The sequence below is a fragment of the Podarcis vaucheri genome (genome assembly GCF_965113315.1).
Source record: "Podarcis vaucheri genome assembly, chromosome: 3".
NCBI lineage: Eukaryota > Metazoa > Chordata > Lepidosauria > Squamata > Lacertidae > Podarcis > Podarcis vaucheri.
The window spans coordinates 112941255-112957922 of NC_138761.1; the positions used below are offsets into that span (position 1 = coordinate 112941255).

The 16668-nt window shown below is 44.0% G+C and overlaps 1 protein-coding gene across 3 annotated transcripts in view; it reads right to left on the reverse strand.

Moving 5' to 3' along the window:
• The window catches only part of PLCB1 (phospholipase C beta 1), a 497312-nt gene that overhangs the window by 152826 nt on the left and 327818 nt on the right, over window positions 1–16668 (reverse strand). For all 3 annotated transcript variants that reach the window (XM_082215463.1, XM_082215464.1, XM_082215462.1), the window contains one exon: window positions 11100–11246. In XM_082215463.1, coding sequence (XP_082071589.1) covers window positions 11100–11246 — 147 coding nt within the window. The remainder of the gene's footprint in view (window positions 1–11099; window positions 11247–16668) is intronic.

Here is a 16668-nt window from a genome sequence, read left to right on the forward strand (position 1 = left end):
AAGGGGCAAGTTGGGCTTTGGAAAACTACAGAAAGAAGGCACTTTGTACATAACAGCCAGGCCTCACAACCTGCATGGGGAACTCAAGCACAAAGAGCCGGTTACAGTCATAGGTAAAGGTAAAGGGACCCCTGACCATTAGGTCCAGTCATGACCAACTCTGGGGTTGCGGCGCTCATCTCGCTTTATTGGCCGAGGGAGCTGGCGTACAGCTTCCGGGTCATGTGGCCAGCATGACTAAGCCGCTTCTGGCAAACCAGAGCAGCACACGGAAACGCCGTTTACCTTCCCGCCAGAGTGGTACCTATTTATCTACTTGCACTTTGACGTGCTTTCGAACTGCTAGGTTGGCAGGAGCAGGGACCGAGCAATGGGAGTTCACCCCATCGCAGGGATTCGAACCACCGACCTTCTGATCGGCAAGTCCTAGGCTCTGTGGTTTAACCCACAGTGCCACCCACATCCCTTGTCATACCTCAGGTTAAATATGCTTCAGGTTGAGCGCTTTTGAGTTGTGCTCCATGGTGACCCAGAAGTAACGGAGCGCGTTACTTCTGGGTTTCGCTGCTCACGCATGCGCAGACGGTCAAAATGATGTCACGCGCAGACGTGGGTTGCGTTTGCTTCAGGATGCGAACGGGGATCTCGTTCGTATCCAGAGGTACCACTGTACTTCCGGTTTTGGTCCCATCTTCCTCCCTGCTGAGTTGTGCAATGGCAACACTGAGACTAAACAGGGGGTGTAAGGTGGGGGCTTGTTGGTGACAGACTGAAGTTGGCGGGGCACTACCCCACTTGCCCTAATGGATCCGCCTCCACTACTGAGATTTCCCACTCTTTTGTCCCTGCTTGTTTGTTTTGCTAAGCATGCAAAAGATGAATGGTGGTTTCCCCCCCATAACCCCATGTTGAACTCAAGTTTCCTTCTCCTGCTTCCCAAACCTGTGCCCTATTTAGTCAGCTACTGGAGGCTGCTGCTGGCACTGGTGTGTGGCTGTGGCTGCCCATGCTGTGCGCCTTGGCGGATGAACAAAATTGCCTTTCCCTTCCTGGGTGGGTCTTGAACCCTTGTCTCATGAGGCCCATGTGTGCTTGGTGCAGTCTGCATTCAGTTTCCAGGGACACTGACAGCATCATAAAAAGTTGCGCACTTCCCGCTCCCAGGCTGAGTGTATGCTGGATGTGCTGGTTGTTCCACCAGTGTGGCAGCAATGTATAGTGGTACCTCTGTTTACAACTTAATTCGTTAATTTGTTCCAGAGGTCCGTTCTTAACCCGAAACCATTCTTAACCTGAGGCGCGCTTTCGCTAATGGGGCCTCCTGCCGCCAACGCGTGACTTCCACTCGCATCCTGGGGCAAAGTTCTCTACCCAGAACTCCTACTTCCGGGTTAGCGGAGCTCATAACCTGAAGCGTTCGTAAGGAGGATGGTACGTAACCCGAATTTCCACTGTATCTCCTCCCTGGTATGTAAAGAGAAGACTGCTTTGTTAGATTCTGATAATTAATGGTGTAACAGATCTACCAAGAGAAGAAAACATACTCTGATTTAAGGGCTTCCTTATTTCCCCAGTGGCTGGGTTCTTAAATTTAAATTAACAAAGTACATTTATTATGTATGAAGTTATGCACACAATTAATAGTATATTAAAAATCCAACTGTGCACGATACTATTGTCATCATTTATTTACAATGCGGTAAATAAATTGGGAGCATGGAGATTGTTTTAAAGCACTTGGTGAAACCGGCCTTTGAAGCAGCCTTTCTCTCCTTCCTTTACATGAGTGGGCAGGTGGGTTGAGGGTAACTTATTCGCAGACCTCTTTGAATATTTCTGCATTCCCTCCGGGCCACGGCCCCAGCTTGGGAATCACTGATCAAGATTCTTTATGGCAACTAACCATAATTCGAAAGATTTACTCCTTAGCCTTTTCGTCTCCTGAAGATGACCCGCAGGGCAGCAGGTACTCTACAGAATCATAAGGTGGTGACTACAAAGCAGACATTTTCTGCTGTTGCCCCTGTACTGTGGAATGCCCATCCCTCTGTCATATGCGAAGTAGCAAGCACCTGTTGCTTCTGAAATCTTGTAAACACTTCCCTTTCCCCCCAGGCCTTCCCTGACCCATAAGATTGGAACCGGTTTTATGTGTCTACATTTCTGTTTTATTCACTTTCAATGAGCTTTTATATCGCTGCTTTACTGGTTTCCCGCTGTGTTTTGGTTTTAATGCATAAAAATTATATTGTTTGTATTTTTCGGACTGTACACTGCTTAAGAGATTTTTGAAACATTAAGCAACGTGTAAGTGCCTTTTAAGAATAAATGTATAACAACAACAATAGAACAAACCAATGTTAACAAAGTTTCCATCCCTCAAGAAATCGTCCAGTTTCATTCAACATTCTCTTGGCTATCTAACCAGTTAAGGCAACAATTCAGCAGCATATGTACACATTCAAACAAACTGAGCACTTGTCAAATGAATCTGACAATACAATTGTAGTTGCTGCAGCTTTCCAATAAGCGCTGTCAGCTATGGTAATGCATCCATAAAACGCAATGATTAAATCCATTCCAAGCCAGATGCTTCCGTTTCATGTGGCGCCGGTGTACGCAAACACACAACCCACTAAAAAGGTGGGGCAAGCATTTCTCACCACAGAGTCAATGCACTCCCTCTTCCTCTCTTAACTCAACACAATATTCTTCTGGCTAATCATTTACATGCAATTTCACTGGGCCACAAATCTTAAACCATGTTTAAGAGCAGCTGTTCCGGAGCCAAGTTCTATAAATATACATTCATCTGCCACATGACAAGAAACCAGCAGTTGCAGATCAAGGTGGCATTTTTTGAAATCTTGGCTTAAGCCAATGGAGAATTGGGTAAAGCTTTGACCCAAATAGGGAGGACTAACATCAACAGACAACCATGAGCCATGCTGCTAATATACAAGATTCTCTTGAATTCATACAGCAATTATTGGAGTCACAGAAAGTTGGCTTTGATGATACTTTAAATATCCTGACCCTGATAGCTACTTAGTCCTTAAGTATCATGATTTAAGCGAGAATTCCGGTTACACACACACACACACACACACACACACACAGATAGATAGATAGATACTGGTATATATATATATATATATAAATAATCTTATTTGCAGCAATTTTATTTGCTTTCTAGTTTCTGAGCTAGAAGCTTCAATCCCAAGCATGCTTAATTGGAATAAATATGTCTGCAAGGCAGATACTGCATGTTTCAAAAATAAATGGAAATAAAAAGCCACAAGATTTGACCATGCACTCCGAAGATCGAGAAAAAAAATGTGGATGGCATGCTGGCATGCCCGCGTATCTTTGTACTTAACAGCTGGCTCTTGTAGCAGGGAACTAAATTTTTGGTTGTGCATGCTTTTAGTGATCCCAGGAGATGTTTAAGCAGACACCTTTAGCTTGATCTATAACCTTGAATCCCACTCAACTCAGCGGCAACAGTTTGGCTAAACAGTGCCTCTCTCCACACATGGACACTTTTTACTTAAGACAGCTGGTGCTATCTAATTATTGAAGTGTCTTGTGTTCCTAAGCACTTGGCTGCATTGCAGACAGCGTGTGCAGCATTTTTTTTTTTAAAAAGCCAACTGCAATTATCTCTGTCTTAACTTCAGCCACTCTGAATTTTTTTGTGGGCTTTTATCTCCAGCCACACGTCCTTTCACAAAAGGGTTGTGTTCGCATTAAGGGTGTGTTCATTACAGACTGGATTACTGGAAACACACTCAATGTGGGGCATCCCTTGGGCTTAACCAGGAAGCTATAGCTGGTGCAGAATGCAGCGGCTAGATTGTTGACGGGGGCACTCTTGTCAATTTTGCCGAGAGAGCTGCAATAGCTTGCAATATGCTAACCGTGTACAGTTCCGGTTTTCTCATTTAAAGTCCTTAACTGACTTGGGTCCAGACTATCTAAGAGAATGCCTTGCCTCTTGTCTCCTTGTCTGACAACTGCACTCCTCAAATTGGGGCACCGCTGAGAGTCTATTATGGCCCAGGGATGCTTTCAGCCTGTCCTAGAAACTGGGCTTTTAGCGTTGCAGCTTGAGCTCTCTGGAATCAATTAACTTTTTAAATACATTTTTTATTAAATTTTCTGTTTTACAATTTCAAATACACATTTTACATCCTTAAGATATCAATGACTTCCTTCTTCTCTTTCCATGGTTCATTTTACATATCTTAAAAAGGTAAAAGGACCCCTGGCCATTAGGTCCAGTTGCAGACAACTCTGGGGTTGCAGCATTCATCTCGCTTTAGTGGCCGAGGGAGCCAATGTTTGTCCTCAGAAGGCTTCCGGGCCATGTGGCCAGCATAGCTAAGCTGCTTCTGGCGAAACCAGAGCAGTGCATGGAAACTCTATTTACCTTCCTGCCGGAGCGGTACCTATTTATCTACTTGCACTTTGACGTGCTTTTGAACTGCTACGCTGGCAGGAGCAGGGACCGAGTAACCTACTGAATATATTTTTGTTTAGGAAGGCTTTCCCTGGGGTATACCCCTCTCACTTTTCTGATGGTAAGAGCTGGTGAACAGTGCTAGGCACTGCCTTTGAAGATGGCTTCCGCGGATCTCCTGCCCTCCCACCCTTTTTTCTTGCATTCGACATCTTGACCTTGCTATGGACTTTGGTTGGTCGCCTGTTGAAGGGTTCTGGTAGGAATTTTCCCACTTGGCAGATTGGCACCAGCCACTTGGTTTTCGCCTACCTTATAGCAAATCGTCACAACTTTGTAAGGTCAGGCGGTTAGGCATTGGAAAAGCTTGGTTTATGGGAGGGGAGGTTGTGGCCATCACCTACGCCTCCCCTTTAAGGGTATTCTGTTAAAGGAATCCGTAGCTTGTGGTTCCTGTCTGAAGCCCAGGTGGAGGCTAGGGCTATGGTACAACCTTTCCACTGGCCCTGGGGGGGATCTCTGAGTTGATGTACATCAACAGGGCTCCCCCTACTGGTGGTTAACCCTTGTGAGAATTCCTGCATGGCAGGCACGAGTCAGATATAGTCCGGGTTCGGGTGCAATGCCTAAAGCCAATATCACTCACATTCTGTAACCAATAAAGTTGTGGCCTTTCTTAGCCCATTAACCTAAAATACTGGTGTCCACATGTCTTCATCAAAGGAAGGGGTGTGGGGCCTTGACACGCAATCCAAAACGTTTGCCTTGATGGAACAATCACCTTAGTGAGATACTGAATTCCTCCCATTGTTTTTCGAATTTGTGCTGTTTTATTGTACTGTTTTATTGTACGCCGAAGAATTGATGCTTTTGAATTATGGTGCTGGAGGAGACTCTTGAGAGTCCCATGGACTGCAAGAAGATCAAACCTATCCATTCTGAAGGACATCAGCCCTGAGTGCTCACTGGAAGGGCAGATCGTGAAGCTGAGGTTCCAAGACTTTGGCCACCTCATAAGAAGAGAAGACTCCCTGGAAAAGACCCTGATGTTGGGAAAGATGGAGGGCACAAGGAGAAGGGGACGACAGAGGATGAGATGGTTGGATAGTGTTCTCGAAGCTACCAGCATAAGTTTGACCAAACTGCGGGAGGCAGTGGAAGACAGAAATGCCTGGCGTGCTCTGGTCCATGGGGTCACAAAGAGTAAACACGACTAAATGACTAAACAATAACATTGTTGTTTGATTCTATTGCTCTCAGAGTGCATGCTTTTTTGTGTTTTTACCATGTACAACACTTCAATGGCTATATGCAGCAAAGTGATCTAAAATTTGTTTAATAAATAAAAACAAATGCCCTGAGGTCAGATTAATACTGGTCCAATATTGAGGACACTGGTGATGTAGGTGGAAGTTGATCAAACTGGATTTCTACAGAGGGAACACTCATGCCATAGGTTATCTTGCTCAATTGAGAGGGGCCCATGCACGTCAACTCCATTACATAGATATTTAGCAAGGTGCATGTGTGAGCTGGCCCAGGTTATCCAAACATTAATTGGGGTCTTGGAAATTTTATGTGTCCATGTCCAAGCATATTGAAAGGCGTATGCAAAAGACGATTTGACCATCAACTGAATTTTGCATTTGGCAAAGTCACAGCACAGGAATATTTGATGGGCCTCATGGGGTGAGAGATGGTATTTACAAAACCACTAAAGACTATCATTTGCAAAATGTCAGCTTTTACTATCACGCTCATAAATATATGGTAATATTTCCTTGTGGGCACAAAACACCCTAACAACTGGGTGTGGACCAGTACAACAGATTGTCCTGACAAGATTGTGCTGACAAGATAACACAAGAGTTAGCATTAAAAATTAAACTGTCAACATCATAATGCTTTTATATAAATCCATTGTGCAGTCACATTTAAAATAATGTGTGCAGTTATGGTGGCTTCTTCAGCAGAACTATTACAGGTTTCAACAGCAGAAGATAAAGAGATTTCAGTTAGGGGGCAGGGGTGAGATAAGCAAAGACTGTAGGTAACGAAAAAATTCTTACCTGGTCTTGACACATTTCAAATTAAATTACAAAAATAGCAGGGCACTTACAGATTATCTGTTGTTGTAGGTAGTTTCTATACTTAATACAGTGGTACCTCGGGTTACATACGCTTCAGGTTACATACGCTTCAGGTTACATACGCTTCAGGTTACAGACTCTGCTAACCCAGAAATAGTGCTTCAGGTTAAGAACTTTGCTTCAGGATGAGAACAGAAATCGTGCTCCAGCGGCACGGCGGCAGCAGGAGGCCCCATTAGCTAAAGTGGTGCTTCAGGTTAAGAACAGTTTCAGGTTAAGTACGGACCTCCAGAACGAATTAAGTACTTAACCCAAGGTACCACTGTATACAGAACAATGCTATCAATCCAGAACAATCTTGTAAAGGAACTTTGGGATACTTACATACCATTTTAATTAGTTCCAATAAATGTGTAAAATGAAAAACTTGAACTTACTGTAAACTTCAGCCTCAGAGAGGGACAGTCTTTACTTTGCTCACCTTGCCAAATAAAATGGACTGCTTGTCCCTCACTCCCTATGTTAGGGCTAGATGATGTGTGGCCCTCCATATACTCATTTAATTTAACATGTATGGGCCATTCAGGTTTTTTAAAAAAACCTGTTTCCATAAAATATTTATCAAAAGCCAACAATAAAACTTTTTAAAAACTTAACTAAACATAATACAACCAAATGTCAGAGCAGGCTCGCTGAAACAAATAAAATAAGTATTTGGTGGTTTTATTCTTGGTTTATAACTTGTGGTTTGTCTGGAGCAGGGGTCTGCAACCCGCGGCTCTGGAGCCGCATGTGGCTCTTTTACACCTTTGCCGCGGCTCCGGGGCGGATACTAGCGAGAGGAGGAGGCACATTGTGCGCCCCGACACTCCCCACTGTGGCAGGCGCTGTCCTGGCTGTGACGTCGCATGGGGGCTGTGCGTGCGTTAGTCACGCACCGTCCCAACGTCACCTTCCCGCCCGCCCGCTACATTGTAAGTGGCATGTACGCTGGTCACTGCATTGAAAGGGGGCATGTACGCTGGTCACTGTTTTGAAGGGGAGTGAAGAACACACACACAAAAAAAGGTATCTTGTTAATTTAACGTTTATTTCTATTAGGAGGAGTAATTCTGAGGGGTCAAACAAAGAAATAATAAAAAGTGACAAAAAAATTATTTTTATAATGACGAGTTTTGCGGCTCCCAGTTTTTTTTCCCTTCGGAAACGGGTCCAAGTGGCTCTTTTTGTCTTAAAGGTTGCAGACCCCTGGTCTGGAGCAAGACAAACCATGAGCCCAGATTCAGACAAAATGCTAAGCCAAACCAAGGTTTAGCCCTGTGTAGTCAGGGAACTCACACTATTGCTCCTTCATGTTAAGCCATGGTTTGGCTTAGCAATGCATCCAATCTGGATGTGTTATAGTATCTCTGCTTTGCACAAAATTAACCATTAGGTATCCAGTTAGAAAGGGACATGGGTGGCGCTGTGGGTTAAACCACAGAGCCTAGGACTTGCCGATCAGAAGGTCGGCGGTTCGAATCCCCGCGATGGGGTGAGCTCCCGTTGCTCGGTCCCTATTCCTGCCAGCCTAGCAGTTCGAAAGCACATCAAAGTGCAAGTAGATAAATAGGTGGCGGGAAGGTAAAGGGTGTTTCCGTGCGCTGCTCTGGTTCGCCAGAAGCGGCTTAGTCATGCTGGCCACATGACCCGGAAGCTGTACACCGGCTGCCTCGGCCAATAAAGCGAGATGGGCGCCGCAACCCCAGAGTCGGTCACGACTGGACCTAATGGTCAGGGGTCCGTTTACCTTTATCTTTATCCAGTTAGAAAATAAGTTAAATTGTGAAAAGAATTTTAAGTTGTGCACCTTGTTCAGTTTTGATAAAAAAAACAACTGGTGCACACTGACACAATCCATATTGCAGTTCTGAACTCAAAGTAGTGTTTTCATGAAACAAATAATAGGCAATACCTTTCTTATTTTTTGACTCTTCCTACGGTTATTCACCTTGTATTCATGTCAACATCCGGACACATGACAGTGTACGTTTGCATCAGGAAAAATATCTGTCATTATATGTAACATGGCCAATTTGAAAAATGTCTTTCTAACCTTCAATGTTTGATGTTGCAGAGAAAATAACAAGCTTGATCCCTAATTATTGGTATTATCTTGACTACAAGAGCAAATCAAACTATTGCATATGAATTTAACAGCAATAGTTATTTTCAAGAGCAACCATTTGCTTTTGTTAAAAAAAATGCAATAATGTTATCTTTTGTAATTATAGCCTTATACTGCCCGCTTGAATCTGCTCCTGGCTTATGTAGTTTCACATCAGATGCAAATGGTCAAAATGACCAAGGCCCACACATCCCTCTACAACATGTTGAAAGTCATTGCTTTTTTGGTGACATAAATATCACAATCCAGGGAAAGGGGGGCTTATGTACAAAGAGGGGGTTAGTTGTGTGTGGGAGCATTTAAACATGATAATTCCCATATAAAGTATTAAATGATACATATGGGAGAAAGCATTTCCAACATATCCAAGCAGCCGCTTCTTAAATACAAGGTAGGGCCAGTAGCTTCAGCTTTAATTGGGCAAAAGGCATCTACAATATTGCAATACTTTGTCAACAGGTCCAATAATCTCTTGGTCATGTTCCAGTCAGAATGATGCAAATGGTAGGGACAGGTAAGGTAAAGGACCCCTCAACAGTTAAGTCCAGTCAAAGGTGACTATGGGGTTGTGGCACTCATCTCATTTTCAGGCTGAGGGAGCCAGCATTTATCCACAGGCAGAACTCTGGGTCATGTGGCTGCATGACTAAACCGCTTCTGGTGCAACAGGACACTGTGACGGAAGCCAGAACACAAGGAAACACTGTTTACCTTCCCGCCGGAGTGGTACCTATTTATCTACTTGCACTGGCATCTTTTCGAACTGCTAGGTTGGCAGGAGCTGGGATAGAGCAACGGGAGCTCACCCCATTGTGGGGATTCAAACCACTGACCTTCTGATCGGCAAGCCCAAGAGCTCAGTGATTTAGATCACAGTGCCACCCATGGGTAGGGGCAGAGTAAAGTCAACATTTACTCCCCCGTACTGCTTTTCCTTCTCACTGCTAAAAGTAATGCTACAGCCATGATACCCTGGACAAGCTTTCCCAAGTGTGGAGTGAGATTTCTCTCTCTACACATCCAGGCTAATCTTTCTCAGCCAGCATTGCTGGGCTTAGTGGAAAATCAGTCTTTCCCCCTTCCACTTGCTCAGGCTGGTGGTGCGTTCTGAATAGTGATAACACTGTTATGAATTTGTGGGTGCTAGACGCTTCTAATCCCTGGATTCAAGAAGCGTTAATAGCTAATTAAGCCAGGCAGGCTAGCCTCCTGGGTAATGGGCCATTAAGAGGACAAAGGATCAAAGGGCTTGTATTAAGCCAGAGTTTAGAGTTTATGCAACTGAGAAGCAAGGCAGCAAATGAAAAAGCCAAAGAGGCAGAGAGATTGTGCATCTCCATTTGAATTCAAAGCTGTGGCTGTGGGAGAAACAAGTTGCTCTTGGGGTGTTGATGCTGTGAGCCCCTCCATCATAGGCTCAGGTTGCATATATGTGTAAGTAACCCATATCTCATAAGGACACCACAGTCTCTTCTATGCCTAATTTCCAAAAGGAAAAAATGAACCCGGGGTGAGCGCCTAGAACCCCTGGAATCTCACACTGCTCAGAGTTTGGGGTGGTGTGCAACAATATCGATCTTGCAATGTGTGTGCAATGAGAGCAGCCAGGTCTTAAGTTGGAGACCTCCCCGACACGACAGCCCCTTGTAAGGGTAGCCTTGGGAAGGAGGGCTGGCAGATCTGGTTGTGGGAATTGCTCCAATCTCTGTTCATTGAATTAATTCACGCCCAAGGTAAATTAAGCACATGCTAAGTAGCTTCAATGAATATGGCCCATTCTGAACAGCAAGCTTGCTCCTGGTTAGGTCCCTAACAAGGAGGATTGGCAACTTAAGATGATGGAACACACAGGGGTAACAGGCCTAACAAGTAGAATAAGAAAGCAGGAGGAACAAGCACTTAAAGAGGAGTGGAATTTTTTTGTTGAGCATGTAGAAAATAATCGTACACAGATGAAAACACTTGCAGCACTAATGTAAAATCAACAGCATAACATATTTAAAGGGATATTATAAAGAGGAGAATTTGGATCAATTGGATAAATAAGAATATGCAGGAATTGGGGTTAAATCAAAGGAGCCTTGGAAGGGTAAGGAGGGAAGTCATTGAATGTATTGGCATATTGTAAGACTTTAATGTGGAAATGTATATCTGAAAACTTTTCAATAAAATTATTTTAAAATAATTTTAAAAAGAGGAGGAAACTGATGGAAATATCACCCGGTAACCACCTTTCAGGGGTCAGCATCTCCCTACCTTGAAGGGTTTAGACAGTCCATGAACTCCCAATCATCTGCAGGTATAAATGCATTTCTACTCTATTAACAATAAATCTACATTATCTAATTTGTCAAAACTGCTTCCCCCCCCCATACTGCACCTGTGAGGTAGGTGTTGTGCGACGAATTGATAAAATAGTGAGACAGAGGCTGGCTCATATCTTCATTCAAATCCAGTTTTTCAGGTGGAACGACTCCGTTCTCTTCTCCACTCAAATATCTCATAAATCCATCCACCGATATCTGCCCTGGGAGCAAAGAAATTCAAGAAGGCACATACTTTAGCTTCAATAACTCAGCTTGCAGTACACCTTTGTTTGGATTCAACGCATCCCAGAATAACAAGACATGCTCAACAAATTATTTATCATATCGGCAGCAGCCTTGATTCTATGGGTTGGTTTTTTTTATTCTTCAAGTGATCTAAGAACAAAAATGAGCAGACTGCAACCCTTAAGAGTTTGACTTTGCATCTTACTTAAAATGCCGAGGTCCACCAAGCACAAGCAGGAGCAAAATAGCAGCTCAGCCCTGGAATGGAGGTAGGTTCCTATGTGCAAGGTAAAGGTAAAGGACCTGTGGACGGTTAAGTCCAGTCAAAGGTGACTATGGGGTTGAGGCACTCATCTCGCTTTCAGGCCAAGGGAGCCAGCATTTGTCCACAGACAGCTTTCCGGGTCATGTGGCCAGCATGACTGAACTTCTTCTGGTGCAACGGAACACCGTGATGGAAACAAGAGTGCACAGAAATGCTGTTTACCTTCCGTCACAGTGGTGCCTATTTAAATACTTGCACTGGTGTGCTTTCGAACTGCTAGGTTGACAGGAGCTGGAACAGAGCAATGGGAGCTCACCCCGTCATGGGGATTCAAACCACCAACCTTCTGATCAGCAAACCCAAGAGGCTCAGTGGTTTAGACCACAGTGCCATGTGTAAACACACCCTAATTCTCCCAGTGCTGAAGAGGAGAAGTGGGCCAAACCACTGCTGCATCACATACTTTAACTAATGTGCTTTTTAGGATTGGCAGAGAATAACATTTTACCCAAGGCTACCACTGTGGCTGTGCTGCATTTTCCTCAATTGCAATTAAGCAACTGATTTATCAGTGCTGGAAATGTCACAACGGTGAGCGTCTGATTGCAGAAAAGGAATACCTGATGTTTTCATCAGGCTTCTTTAATAACTACCACTCAGGAAGGTTGAAAGGATAAATGGAGATGCTTCCCACACATGTGTGTGAGAGAAAAGGACTGGTAATGATCATATAAATAACAGAACAATGATAAACCATCCAAACAATCCTCTGCATCATCCCAACACATTGAAGTAAGTCTTACAGAACAAGTATACCAGGGCAACTTGTTCCTGAGTGTACATATTAGCAATTGAAAGCACAGCAAGGTCACTTTTCTCTACTGCGGGTCAGGATGCATAGGCATGGCTTTGTACACATCAGAGAGGGGTGAGAGGTTGCCTTCTCCCCAAGTGCATGGCGTGCTTTGTTTCCCTTTCTCGTAACACCCTGCTCCCGGACACCTATTTGTGAAGCTGACGGATGCACGTGCACAATGTCTGTCTCAAATGCAGACACCTGTCTCAAGTACAAAGTGAATCGAGACTGAATTTGTGAGCCGGACTGAAGCTGGCTTGAGCAAAAACACATCACACAGCAGTATTTCTCAAGAAGCTGCACAATCAGTGTGGATTGGGGCGAGCATCGTTTGTGTCATCTCTGGCTTGAGAGCAGTACATGTGAAAAGGATCTAGGAGTCTTGGTTGACCACAAACTTGACATGAGCCAACAGTGTGACGCGGCAGCTAAAAAAGCCAATGCAATTCTGGGCTGCATCAATAGGAGTATAGCATCTAGATCAAGGGAAGTAATAGTGCCACTGTATTCTGCTCTGGTCAGACCTCACCTGGAGTACTGTGTCCAGTTCTGGGCACCACAGTTCAAGAAGGACACTGACAAACTGGAACGTGTCCAGAGGAGGGCAACCAAAATGGTCAAAGGCCTGGAAACGATGCCTTATGAGGAACGGCTAAGGGAGCTGGGCATGTTTAGCCTGGAGAAGAGGAGGTTAAGGGGTGATATGATAGCCATGTTCAAATATATAAAAGGATGTCACATAAAGGAGGGAGAAAGGTTGTTTTCTGCTGCTCCAGAGAAGCGGACACGGAGCAATGGATCCAAACTACAAGAAAGAAGATTCCACCTAAACATTAGGAAGAACTTCCTGACAGTAAGCGCTGTTCGACAGTGGAATTTGCTGCCAAGGAGTGTGGTGGAGTCTCCTACTTTGGAGGTCTTTAAGCAGAGGCTTGACAACCATATGTCAGGAGTGCTCTGATGGTGTTTCCTGCTTGGCAGGGGGTTGGACTCGATGGCCCTTGTGGTCTCTTCCAACTCTATGATTCTATGATTCTGTGTGCAGCTTCCAAAACTAGCAATGGGAGTGCATTGGATACAAAGTCAGCACCAATGTATACATACCCTTGTACAAGCAGCTGTCATTTTAGGCACGTCCAATATGTACACAACCACATGTATCATGCTGAACTCAGAAGTTACCCGGAAATGTCACTAAAAGTCACCAAAAGGAGTGGAATGGGGAGGGGGTGTGATGGGGTGTTTGTAGGCTTTTCAATGGGTGTTCCGATTACACGTGATTTCATGCAAGCATGCAATGATCCAGGACATAACCCCCCCCCAAAAAAAAAACAAGCCCAGAGAGTTGCCTGAAGTCATATTACCAATTGACATGTGAAGTTTGGTAACTTCAGAAGTTCCTGGTCAGTTCTCACTTAAGTATTATATTTTAGCTGCCAAACAGAGGGCAGTCAACCTGCTAGGGAAATTTTGGAGTAACTTTTCACGCTCTTCTACAAAGGAAAAGGAAACATTTCCAGAACACACGACCAAGTCTTGCCAATGTGCTACTCAGTTTCCATGCGCTTTCATGAGTACCACTGACAGGTAATGATGCACTGAAATTCTAATATCCTCCATATGCCTGTGTTATTAATAGAATGTCTTCTGCCAACTTCAGTTGGACTCTTTCCAGTCATTTAGTCAACAGAGAAAATAAGAACATAAACTGATTACTCAGAGGGGAGGGGAGAGAAAGTTTCAAGATCATTCCGTTCTGTCTGCTTTTGTTGAATCTGAAAAACTCATTGTTTTTATTGCAAACGATAATGTGAGCCCATGAGGGATTTCAGAAGACCCCCTGTGAAATGTTTGCAGTAATGAAGTTTTGGAAGCTCCCTGCTTGCTTCCTCCTAGAATTTCTTTTGCTGTCCTTTTCAGGTGTGTGACACACAGCAGTCAAGACTGAAACAATGACTGCAGAAGACCTGCTGGGAAATGGCAGCCTGGATGCTTAAAGGTAAAGGTAAAGGAACCCCTGACCATTAGGTCCAGTCGTGGCCAACTCTGGGGTTGCGGCGCTCATCTCGCTTTATTGGCCAAGGGAGCCGGCGTACAGCTTCCGGGTCATGTGGCCAGCATGACTAAGCCGCTTCTGGTGAACCAGAGAGGTGCATGGAAACGCCGTTTACCTTCCCGCTGGAGCGGTACCTATTTATCTACTTGCACTTTGACGTGCTTTCGAACTGCTAGGTTGGCAGGAGCAGGGACCGAGCAACGGGAGCTCACCCCGTTGCGGGGATTCAAACCGGCAACCTTCTGATCAGCAAGTCCTAGGCTCTGTGGTTTAACCCACAGTGCCACGCACAGTGTAACCCTTTGCAGGGAAGTAGACCGGTGGATTAGAGAAGATTTTTCCCTTTGAAGGGGCAAAGGATTTTTCAGCTAGGACTGGGTTGAAATTCTCTGACCAAGGTTCTCCAAAAATATGACCTCCCTGAGAAAATGGTGGCTCTTTTACTGCTGATTTCTTGGGGAGGAGGGAGAAATATCTTTGGATTTTTTTGGAAGGGGCTGCTGCTTACATTACTAGGCAAACATCTGGTGGGACGTTTTTGGGAATGGGAGGTTTACAGGGGAGTGTAATGGGAGGAAGACAAAAAATGTTAAAAATGCTTTTAATTGAATAAATTAAGGAAACATCAGAATTATAATTATAAATGTGTATAATACACACTATTTAATGCAAGATCATGCCACTTCCATCAGTCATGGCTTCCTCCAAGGAATCCTGAGAATTGTAGTTTGATAACGGTGCTAAGAGCTGATAGGAGACCTTATTCCCCTGGCAGAGTCACAGTTTTCAGAATGGTTTTAACTCTTCTTATGGAACTCTTGGAATTGCTGAACTACTGTGGTAAGATAAGAGCATCCCCAAAGCAGTCAAGAGCAATCTCTATAATAACTCTTGCCTGGATTTTCATTGCTGCTAGGACAGGCATCCCCAAACTTGGCCCTCCAGCTGTTTTGGGACTACAGTTCCCATCATCCCTGACCACTGGTCCTGTTAGCTAGGGATGATGGGAGTTGTAGTCCTAAAACAGCTGGAGGGCTGAGTTTGGGTATGACTGTGCTAGGACAAAAAGAGACCTTGAAGGTTACCCTACAGTTGGTGTCCGGCAGGAGCTAGAAAATCTTTTCTGAAATGGTATCAGAGTGTAGGTGGGGCAGAACAGATCCCAGAAATTTCATTCTTGGCTCAGAGCAGAGTGAACAAAAGAACAAGCAGTGAGGTAGATCCTCAATTTCTGGTGCCCCACAAATGTAGTGCCAAGGGGGTGTGAGAATATCTGCCACCGAGCATAGCTGTAGGCAGTTTGGAAGTGGAAGGCCGTAAATGCTCGCCTCAGCTTTGGAAATGTGGGCTTTACAAGGTAATCAGCCGTTCGATGTTCCAATTTATAAAGTCTATATCATTTTAAAAATTAATTATTTAATGTCCTGTCTGTCCAATTGAGCACCATAATGGAAAATATAATCACAGAGTTTCCCCTTTGAATTCAGAGCAGAAAACTTACTGAGTGGAGTAGGATATGAATCAAGCAACTTCTGATATTTTAAGCTCCAATTTTTGCAGTTTGGTAGCATAACTTAGGGAATATGCTTTCTGGAGACAATGTAGCTTTGTATGGGAACTACAGTTATCAGGATTCCTGGGGGGCTTCCATGACTGTTTAAAATGGAACGATAGTGATTTAAATGTATAGGGTAGATGGGGCCGATGTCTAAGTACAACTAAAACAGACTTGTAAACATAAACCCTAGCAAAACATTTTAAAATTGAAGAACATACTGCTATTTTTGCTCTCCATCAAGTGATTTATTTTTCGCCCACTTCTAAAACAAAAAGGATACTGAAGAATGACTGGCGTGCTGTGTTGCACAACGTGGCTGCTGAGTGACTACTCTCAACGGCTCAACTGAGAGACAGTTTTATAATTAAGGAAATATAGGGTGACAGGTGAGCTTATTTTAAGAGTAAGCCAACCTCTTTAATAATACGTGGCCATGGTTCTTTAAAAAGAAAAGGAAGTACAGGTGATATTTAGCAAGTGTGTGGCAATCTCCATAATATTATGCTACTATGTTCCCATCAACATTTAGTTAAAAATTATCTTAATAGACAGACTGCAGTACTGGATAATTGCAGAGGTAAAGCCTTAAGATTCTGAACAATCTTTTTTAAAAGACAACCGTCCCTTGTCAATCTTGGATAATGCCTGACTTTACAAGGATT